The following is a 10,527-nucleotide window of genomic DNA, read 5'->3' as shown; positions in this document are numbered from 1 at the left end:
GGGCTGCAGGCAGAGGGGGTGCAGGCTCCCCGCATAGCCTTGCACGCTCCCGAGCCCATCCTCTCCACTCTGTACCACAAAGCTTAGAACATTCCAGATGTTCCCAAGCTGTGCATGCAAAGGAGCCAAGTCCAGACTCATCCTGCCCGTGGTGTGGATTCCCAGAAAGCTGAGAGCGGCAGATTTGTTCCTGCACGGGGCCGGCCAGCTCAGGGACCACCTCCCTGGAGATGGCGGGCGTCTCCGCTCTCCTCAGTCTTTGCAAAACCTGGCCACGGAACCAAGCCCAGAAGGCTCCCACCTGGCTGCTGACCACCTCAGGCCCAAGCGCAGGCACTCCGCGAAGCTGAGGGCATTCTCCAGAAGGCAGGTGAGGAATTCACTCCAAAGTGACAGCAGTGGCAAACAACCCTTGACTGCGGGCAGGGCTGTCCCCAAAAGGCTGGCTCCACAGTGAACCCCATTTTCTCTGAACCTCTTTCTCTGAACTGGAACACCAAAGCGATAGCTTCTCAAAGGAAAAAAAAACCCTACAAGAAAGGTTGTTGACTGGTATTTAAAAACGGAGCAGCACTGCGGCACATTTCAGCAAAACTGCCCGGTGCTTTTGCCCCTTCCTGACTCTAGGCTCTTTTCTTGGCCTTGCTTAGTCCCTGCCCACTTCCAGATCAGAATCATTAGACTCCAGCGGAGGGAGAGCTGACTCCCCAGTTTGCAAACCATAAGACACGCCGCTTCACTCAGGAGACCCTGGAGGCTCTAAAAGAGCTGGGCTGCAATTCTACCTTCTGCCAGCAGGAGTCAGCACTGCTCAAGAGACCTGTTACATGTGAGATCTCAAGCTCCTCAGAAGGAGTGAGGCTGTCACTCCTACAGGAAACTGGACATTCTAGAAAACAAATTTTTTGCAGAGTCGAGGGCCTGCTCCCCAGGGCCAGTGCAGTCTCTGCCCCTGAAGGTGCTACACTTGTGACCAAGGTGCTCTCTGGGCTCAGAGGACAGAACCTGAGCCCTGGGTTCTAGGCTCGAGGCGAGCATCAGGTGCCAACTGAGCACTGGCGACCCGGCAGGTGGGGACAGTTGGCTGTGGACCTTGAGGGTGGCTTGGCTGGTGGCCCTGCCCCCAGGCCCACCATGCCGGCCAGCCTGAGCCCATGCGCTGAGGGTGATGCTCAGGCTGAAGGCCAGCCGGTGTGGCGACCGCCAGCACCACGGCCAGGCCTGCCTCGCGGTGCTCACCTCTCCAACCCAGGCGTGCGGTGCTGGGTGGCTGAGGGGGCTCCTGGCTTCCCGCAGGGTGAGGGAAGGTTGGTAAACACTGGCCTCAGATGGGTCTGGCTTCTCAGTCCCAGGAGGCTCTCGCCACGTGTGGTCAGCGGCCACTGCAGCCCGTCCTTCTAGGAAGGCCTCCCTTGGGGCCAGGATGGCAAGACAGGAGGCAGGTGCTCCACCTGGCCCCGCCCCTGCCCCTGCAGCCCCGCCCCCGGGAGCCTGCGCTCCTGCCTTGTGCCTTGCACTCCACCCCCCTCTTCTGAAGGGGGCCCCTGTGCCACGTGGGGGGCACCAGCCACGTTGCAGCCCATGTAAACGGCGGCCCTGGAGTTTTGCAAATGGTGGTCCTTGTCCACGCACCTGGTGACACCAGGCGCTCACTCACCGGGCCCCTCAATTCCAGCTGAAGCCAACACCTGACAGAGACAAGTCCTGCTCAACCGTGGGGCGGCCAGAGCCCACCCCCCCCCCCCCCGCAGGGAGAGGACGTGCTGTGTTGGCCCTGTGCCCTGGCCCCGGCGAGGCTGGACACCCCTGCCCGGTGCCCACCTCTCAGACGGCAGCTCGTCCCACCCTTGCCTTCGGAGCAGCAGCTTTTCCTAGAGACAGGTGCTAGGGGGGCCCGGACAGCCTTCGAGGGGTGCCAGGTGCTCCTAGAGAGCAGGGGCAGTGGGAGGCAAAAGCTGGAGGCTGGGCGGAGGGCTGCCCATGCGGGCACTGCCAGGGCAGAGCCGCGCAGAATGCTGGCGGCTGCTCGCCATGTCCCCCAGGCCCAGTCCTGGCGAGGCCGGCCCCTTCTCACTGCTGGGGTCCCAGTCCCACCTGCACCCCCTCAGGGAGGCCCCTACTGGGGGGAAGTTGCCCACCTCCCCGCCCCAGGCCTGGACGTCAGCTCCCTCCTGACGGTCCCAACCTGGCTTTGCTCCCCAGCTCCAGCCCCCATGATCACCCCCCTGCCCTGCCCAACCTCGGCTTGGGCCGGCCCCCACCATGCCCCGCCTGCCCCCGCCTGCCCCCCCCCGTCCCCCCATGCCCCGCCCGCCTACGCCTGCCCCACCTGCCTCTACCATGCCCCGACTGCCCCCCATACCCCCCCATGCCCCCCATGCCCTGCCTGCCCCCGCCATGCCCCACCTGCCCCCTCTATGCCCCGCCTGCTCCCCCATGCCCCTCCTGCCCCCGCCTGCCCCCGCCTGCCCTATGGGGTCTCCATATCCAGCCCAGCAGCTGTCGCCACCCCTGGACCCCTGGGGAGTGGCCACTCCTGCCTCCCCCAGCTCAGGGCTGACCTTCGGCCCCAAGGCACCTCCGGGACCTGCACTCGGCCAAGCCCCCCAGCCCCTTCCCGCGTGCGGCAGCCCACGGGGGCTGGGGGGCTCCCCCAGGCCTCCAAACCCGGGAAGCGGCTCCCTCGGCCCGATGGCGGCCTACTGCGGGATCCGGAGGGAAGTGGAAAACATCCGCAGACCTGCGCCTGTGGCTCTGCCGGGACAGGCCTCACCCTCCAGGTCCTGCGCGACCTCAGTCCCCGACCCCTGACGCGGCAGCCGCGGCCGCCGCAGAGCCCCTCCTCCGAGCAGGCGGCTGGGGGTGGCACCAGAGCAGAGCCGGGCGGCAGGCTGGACGCCTGGAGCCACCTGAGCAGGGCAGGGGGCAGCTGTGGGGCTGCATACTGGCGGCAGGCTCCCCTCCAGGCCCCCCACCAACGGCCAAGGGGGGCGGACGCACAGCCCACCCTCCCCGAGCGGCCTCCAGGGCATCACACCAGCGGACGCTGCCGGGGGGCCAGTGATCAAGGGGTCCCTCAGGCAGAGGCACCAAGGCCAGGGCCCAAAAGGCCAGGAAGAGGCAGGTGTCACTGGGGGGCCACCAAGCTCACAGAGGTGGGGTCTCCTCCCCCCACACACACTGTTCAAGGCCTTGGGCAGATCAAGAACAAAGCGACACACTGCCCGGCCCTCCGAGCTCGGGCCGCCCCGCTTGGCAAAAAATGCAGACGCCAGGGGGTTGGCTCAGAGCCGCAGGCGGGTGAGAAGCGGGGGGATCGGAACTCGGCCGGGCCCACGGAGCCCGGGAAGACCCGGGGCGGCTCTGCTTCCGGAAGCCAGGCTGGCCGAGGGTGTCCAGGACGGGTGAGTGTGCCCAGGGCCCGCGCACCCAACACCCCAGCTCGCAGCAGGGCCCATCGCACGCTCCTTCCAGAAAACTCTCTTTAAAAAGCCAAGGCCTTTTTGGCATTTCGTGGTGTGGGGGCTCCCAGCTGCTCCCGGCCCAGGACCCTGCCCTGGTGGCCCCTCGCTCCCTGCCCCCTCCACGAGCCCACCTGGCACCGAGGGTCAGACAACCCAGCATCTTCCCCACCGGAGCCCCCTGTCCTCACTGCCAGCTGCTGGGGTGGGGGCTCGTCCAGGGAGCCCCCCCGTCACTGCAAGGTCCCAGAGTGCTCACGGCCGCGAGGGTCCCAGTAGGGCCCAGGGAGGGGTGCCGAGCCAGCTGGGCTCCCGCTGAGCAGCTGCTCAGGGCCTGCGCGGGCTGCACAGAGGGGCCACCGTGAAGCAGAGGACGGGGCCCCCGTCCTGCCCCACGACCCGCCCCCCACTGGGAGGGGGAAGGGCCTTACCCCAGCGGCAGAGCCCCCCCCCCCAAGCAGCGCCTCGAGAGTCCGGGCTGGCGTGGAACGGGCAGTGCCCTCCACCGGGTGGGAGCCCCCTCAGGAGGCCCCTGGCCTGGGACCCCCCACAGGGTGGGGCACACAGCACCGGGGAGCTCGTGCGCAAGAAGGCGGGGCGCCCCGGGAGAGACTGGCTCTGCACACAAAGGATCCAGCAGGGCGCCACGCCTGGAGCTCCCAGGACCCCGCCTGGAGGGCAGCGGCAGGGGCTCCCCGGACCCAGCCCGGCAAACCCACGCCGCTCCCGGGGTCACCCCAGGAGGCCCGGCAGGCAGGTCCCGAGGGAGCCGAGAGCCTCTTCCCGGAGCTCTGGCTCCGTGGACTCTTCTGCCGACAGCCAGAGTTGGGGACGGCCCAATGAGGGGGCGCGAGCAGGGTGGGGGTTCCGGGGAGCGCCGGGAAGGGGCGCCCGGTGCCCGTGCCAGGGGCTACCCGAGAAGGGGCTCAAGCTGGCCCGCCCCAGGCAGTCGCAGGCACCGGGGGGGAGAGGGAAGGCGCCGCCCGTCTCGGCAGCCAGGGTCACCGAGGGTGGCGAGCCCGGTGCGGGCTGAGGAGGGAAGTCAGGGCAGCGAGTGGGCACGGGCACCTGGCAGCGCCGAGGACGGCAGGGGCCGCGCACCTGGAGCTTCAGGCTGGGGGCGGGGTCAGGGGACGTGGGGGCTTTGCAGGAAGAGAAAAGGTGAGCACCGCCGCCGCCCAGACCCTGCCTGAAGAAAGCACCTCGGCCAGGTGTGGCCACAGGTAAGGCTCGCCCCGGGGGCCCTGGGGGCACGCCCACGCCAAAGCTGGGCACGAAGCATCTGGGGGCCACGGGTGTCGGCAGTGGCAGGTGGCTGGGTGCAGCCCACGCGGGCTCTGGAGTTAGACCCCCGAAAGGCCCTTTCTAGAAGCAAGCGCTAAAACCCAGCCTTCTGGGGCCGTTGGGAGCACGGCATCTCCCGAGAAAGCTCGTGGGGTCGATGCCCAGAAGGTGCCCCCCAAGGCTGTGGTCCTAGCGACAGGTGCCGTGGAGAGGTGGGGGGCAGGCGAGAGGAGGGGTGCTCGGAAGGCCCTCCCCTGCCCACCCGGGACCACCCCCGGGCCCAAAGAGAGCCTGCCGGAGAGAAGGTTGGGGAGGCCATGGCCCCCACCCAGGGCCAACTCTGGGGGGCCGGGGTCCCTGGGGCGGCAGGCCCCGTCACGTGGACAGGGCTGCAGACTGTCCTGCTTGGAGCGTGGCGCGGCATTCCTGCATCTGTTTCCACTTTCCACCCGGAGAGGTTTACAGGCAGCTGATCGCTCGGGGACGCAGGCGTGGGGGTGGTGGCCCCCTGGGGCTGGCGCTCGGCTGGGCCACATGGCAGCAAGGCACCAAAAGGGGCCGCAGAGCCCACCCAGGCTGTGCCCTGGGCCTGCAGGGGGGACGAGGAGCCCCTCACCCCACCCTCTGGGGCCAAAGGGGCGTCGGGGAGCCCACTGCTGGGAAGCAAGACACTGGCCTCCACACACCAGGGTCGACCCCACGTGGCCTCCCAGGTGGAGAGGCCCCAGGGAGGGGCCCCCAGGAGAGGGCCGGCTGGAGGGGGGCTGCACGCTGCCTTCCTGAACCAGGGGGTCCCCAGGCCGCGAGGAGCTGCTGCCCCGCCCTCGGCCCTCCCACCAGCGGCGCTACCTCCGGCGCCAGGCGCTCCCCTCTCCCTGCCAACCCTCTGCGCCTGCTGGGGCCACAGTCGGTGGCCACGGTGGCCCCACCGAGCCCCTCCCCATGGCAGAGGGCACTAGCCTGAGTGTCCTGGTTTGCGCCCCCCACCCCCCACCACTGAAGCCCCCCAAGCTCCCGGGTCCTGCAGGCCAAGGCTGGGCTCATGTCCTACGGGGGCTGCAAAGCCAGGCCTGGACCCCGAGCGCCCACGGCAGCGCGACGGCCCAGGGCTCCCGCAGCCACAGGAGGCTGGAACCACGCAACCCGCCAGCACGTCAGCGGGATCCAGGGAGCGAAGGCTGAGACATCTGGCCCCGCGTTCCCCGCCTCGGGCCGATTCCCAGCCGTCACGGGACCGCTGGGCACCTCCGAACGTGGCCGTCGCCAGCCCGAGCCCTGGCCTCCTCCCCTGTAAACGGTGCTGGCGGTGCCCCGACCCTGGGCAGAGGGGCCTCCCGGGACCCCATGCTCAGCAGGAAGGCGCTCCTCCAGCAGCAGGTGCCACGCCGCGCCCACACGCCCCGTGGCAGCCCGGCAGCGCCAGGCGTGCAGGGGACCCTCCCCCTTGCCCGGGCACACCCGGGGGGTGGGGGCGCCGGCCACGCTTACCCAGACAGGTCCTGCCGTCGGCGTGCAGCCGGAAGCCGGCCCGGCACTCGCACAGGTAGGAGCCGGGGCTGTTCACACACCTGTGCTGGCAGCCCCCATTGTGCACCTGGCACTCGTCGACATCTGGGCAGGACATGGGGGGGGCGGAGGTCAACAGCCGGGCACCCACCAGGGACGCCCCGCAGCACCCCAGCTCAGCCCTGCCAGGGTCGAGTCCCCTCGCCTCCCAGGCCCCTCCTGCTCGGGCCACGCCCCCAGCCCCCCACCCACACCCACACGTGCCAGAGCCAGAGAGGGAGGGCAGCCAGGCGACCCCAGTCGCGTGATCCCGGCCGGAATGTGGGGGCGGCCGAGGGTGGCGGCTCCAGCGCCCCCCAGTCGGAGCCCACGCACACAGCACCCCCAAGGGCAAAGCCAGGGCCGTTGCGCTCGCTCCTCTGGGGTCTGCAGGCCCGAGGAGGGCGTGAGCCTACGAGAGGCCCCTCCCCAGGTCGCAGGAAGCTTCCAGAAGGCCAGGGCAGGGGGCCCTGCAGGGGGTGAGGGTCCCCCAAGACTCGCAGCCTCAGGAGGTGACCTCATTTGAAAATAAGGCCTTTGTGGGTGTAACGAAAGATGGTGAGGTGAAATCATCCTGGTTAAGGGGTCCCTAAATCCAGGAGCCAGGATCCTCATAACAAGAAGAGACAGAACAACACAGGGAGGTCGAGGCACGGCAGTGACGCGTGGACAAGCCACAGGGCGCCAAGGAAGGCCGTGCACCTGAGGCCAGGTGGGCGGGAGGGACCCCCGCGGGCTTCCCAGGGCGGCCCTGCCACGCCCAGACACGGACTTGCGGCCACCAGAACCGGGAGAAGAGAAACTTCAGTCGTCTCAAGGCCCCAACTTGCGGGACTTCGTTGAGGCCGCCCCAGAAACTAAGACAGGCCGCGTCAGCCCCGGGGACCCCAGGGGCTCCCCCGCAGGAGGGCCACCCACGCTGGGCCGGTCCCTGCAGCCCCCATCTCACCCCTGCAGAGGGCCCACTCGGAGCGCCCCAGGCCCCTGCAGCACCAGCGCTGACGGAGCCCCCAGCCCGGGAGCGAAGGCGCAGCACCCGCATCCAGGGCAGGGGGCGGACAGGTGGGGGCGGGGCAGGCGCTGGCCAAGGGGAGCCACGGGCACCTGCAGGGTACCCAGCCCTGCCCCTATCCCGCTCCTTGTCCCCAGGGTCCTGATGTGGGATGGAGGTGGGGGGGCTCAGGGCCTTGCAGGGTGTCCCCCATGAGGTCCTGCATGTACCCACTGCCAGGACAACATGTCCCGCTGTGCCCCGGACCACCAACTGCAGGCCACCTGTCCCCACCCACCCCCCTGCCGGAAGCAGACGGGGCAGTGCCAAGGCCCGGGAGACCCTGTGACCCACGGCTGAGAGGCCGCCCCTGCCCCCGAGACAAGGCGGCCATGCTGGACTGGGCATACAGTAGGAGCTCAGTAAAAGTCAGCCAAACCAGCCGTATGGAGACCTCTGGGAAGAAGAGCCACATGGGCCGACGTGGCTGGGCGCCCACGTGAGTTTGTGGGTCCCCCAAGCTCTGTGCCCGGCCTCACCCTGACGTGGGATGGCCCAGCCTGGGCGAGCAGGACACAGAGAGATGCCAGGCCCTGCCACCCCAAAGGCCAAGTCTTTACCCAGCTACCCAGGTGCATTGGGGGGTACCCGTACTGGGCCACGGCCCCTGCCGCGCCCATCGTGCCCTAAACGCCAGGTGGTGGTGCCCCCAGTGAAGGCCTGGAGGAGCTGGAGATGACCCGGGGGGACCCCTGCCTGAGACAGAAGCCTGGCCCGGGGGCTAGCCCCTCTGTCCTCTCGGCCCAAGGCCCAGCCACTCACTTCCGGGAAGGGCCAGAGACAAGCCCTGGCAGCTCCGATCAGCCCCAGAGCTACCCGCAGGGCCTGCAGGGCTGCCGCGGGCTGGGGCCAGGGAGGCGGGCTGCAGACAGCTATTTTAGGGACAGCCGGGCGGGGGCTGTGCAGGAAAGTCCCCGCGTCCCTGGAGGTCCCCCTCAGCGGCCCCCCCCCCGCCCCGAGATCCACAGCCAGGGCCCTTGGCAACCTCGTCCCCGGGTCTGCAGCAGACGCTGGCAGCTGGTGACACGGTCTCCCCTGGGAGCCGGGCTAGACCCACAGTGTCTGCCAAGCTGGGGGGGTGGCAGGGCACCCCCAGTGACGCTGTCCCATCTAACACAGGCCCTGCGCCGGGACCCTGCCCCCACCGCAGGCACCACCCAGTCGTGCAGGTTCTTGGCCCTGGACACACTGACAGGCCCCTGGGAACGCAGCCCAAACGCCCCTGGGAGGCTGCACCGACTCAGAGTGCTCATCGAGCCTTCGGGGTCCTTCCGGGAAGCCCCACTCAGGAGTGGTGATCGTGGGCTCGGAGCGCTGCTCCCTCAAACACACTACTGCGTCCTCACCCCTGAGCACGCACCCCAGCATCCACGGGCCTTCCCCCCCTCCCCACACCAGCTGAGCAGGGCAGGGGCACTCCAGCTCCCCAAGCCCCCGCCCATGGCCTCTGGATGCTCCACGGTCTCGCGGCGCTCAGGGCCCCAGGGTGGAGGGACAGGGGCCTGGCTGAGCAGGAGGGCCGCCCACCCCGTGGGGACTGAGCCTGACGTGGCCAGGGGAGGCCGGCTGGCTGACCGAGGGACGGAACACAGTCTGTGCCCCTTGGGCACGGGGAGGGCAAAGGCTGGCCCCGAACAACGAGCAGCCGCCACCGGCCCGGCTCAGGGCCTGGGGGCCTTGGAAGAGAAACCCTGCCTCCCCCCACCCCAGCCCTGCTGGTGACTCACTGGGGACGCGCTGCCACAGCCTACCTCGCCATTCCCCAGGATGCCCAGCCCCAAGCTCGGAACACAAGGGAGGCTCCAAGGAGGGAGGCTGGCCTGGGGCGGGTACCAGATTCCAAGTGTGGGGGGTGGGGGACGGGGGTCTCCTGCCGGCAGCGGCTGCTGGGGTCCTCAGGTGACAGGCTTGCAAAGGGAGCAGGCAGACACGGGGCAGGGGGCAGGAGCCAGGGAGCCCCACTTCCCGCACCTGCCACCCCAGCAGCCGCAGCCACACCCAGGAGCGGCCCCCCGCGACCTGGTCTCCAGCCTGCTTTCCCCTGACCCCCGCGGCCGCCGGTGCCATCAGGGGGCGGCTCTGTGCCCACGGGCAGAGGCAAGAGGCTGTTTCATCCCCGGCCCGTCCCTGAGCGGCTCCCCTGGCATCCCGGCGCTGCCACCCCCGCTCCCCGCAGCCGCGCGCGGCCAGACCCGCCGCCAAGTTCGAAAAGAGGAAACAAAGGCAGCCCGGCCGCCCGCCCACCTGGCCTCTGCTCGGTGCGCACGGGGTAGGCGCCCTGGTCCCGGGGGCACGGGTAGCAGCCCCTCCACAGGTAGCGGTAGTGCGTGCCCGCCACGCGCGCCAGGCCCCCCAGGAGCCCGAGGCACCAGAGCGCCGCCAGCCCGCCGCGGCCCCGGGGCGCCTCCATGGCCCGGCCCGCGCACCGGGGGAGCGGGGACCCCCAAGCACGCCTCGCCGTGCGCCCCGGCCCAGGCCCGGGATCCGCGCTCGGGCGCCGCCTCCGCCGCGGGGCGCACGCACACCGGCCCGAGCCGCTCCACTCCGCGCCGCCCGCAGCCGCGGGCGCCGCCCCTTTATGCTCTCGGCTGCCCCGCCCTGCGGGGAGGGGCCAAGCCCCCGGCCCGCCCCCGGGCCCGCCCCCAGCCCGCATTCCTGCGCGCGCGCTCCCGCCGGGGACCCCGGCGCAGCCCACGGCGCCCGCAGGCAGACGCGGACCGGCGCGCCGGAGCCAGCACGGAGGACGCCCCGGGCACGCGGGCAGGCAAACACTGGCACGCGCGCAAAACAGCCCCACGTGTGCAAACATGCACAGACATCCAGGCACGCACACGCTTGCACGGACACACACACGTGTTCCTGGCGCCAACACGGAAAAAAAGCCACAGCAGAGAATGACGCGCTCGGCCCGTCGGGGGCGCCGGCACGCAGAGGCCACATCACCAGCGCGAGCGGAGGGACGCCCGGTGTCAGCGCCCAGACCTGCCCCTCCCACGAGGCCAGGCCCAGCATCGGCCCCAGTGGGGAGGGGGCCCCAAACGCCACGGCAGGCGCACTTAGGGGGCCAGATGGCGGGAGACCTGGCTGCCAGGGGCCAGGGGCCTGGGCGGAAGGCTGCAAAGGCCGAGACCCCTCCAAGCCCAGGACCCCGGGGGCGCCAGGAGGGCGGGGGGTGCAGCAGCTGCC

The 10,527-nt window shown here is 70.1% G+C and overlaps 1 protein-coding gene across 1 annotated transcript in view; it reads right to left on the bottom strand.

Moving 5' to 3' along the window:
* The window catches only part of MEGF6 (multiple EGF like domains 6), a 33,944-nt gene extending 24,193 nt beyond the window's left edge, over positions 1-9,751 (bottom strand). Inside the window, exons 1-2 of the mRNA XM_058304592.2 lie at positions 9,586-9,751; positions 6,234-6,356 (exon numbers count right to left, since the gene is read on the bottom strand). Of these exons, the coding sequence (XP_058160575.1) occupies positions 6,234-6,356; positions 9,586-9,751 (289 nt within the window). The remainder of the gene's footprint in view (positions 1-6,233; positions 6,357-9,585) is intronic.
* Positions 9,752-10,527: the final 776 nt, after the last annotated feature.

Source organism: Dasypus novemcinctus, chromosome 9, assembly GCF_030445035.2.
Source record: "Dasypus novemcinctus isolate mDasNov1 chromosome 9, mDasNov1.1.hap2, whole genome shotgun sequence".
In the NCBI taxonomy this organism is placed as follows: Eukaryota; Metazoa; Chordata; class Mammalia; order Cingulata; family Dasypodidae; genus Dasypus; species Dasypus novemcinctus.
Note: the sequence above shows the minus strand (reverse complement) of the source record. Positions and strands in the feature narration are given on the sequence as shown.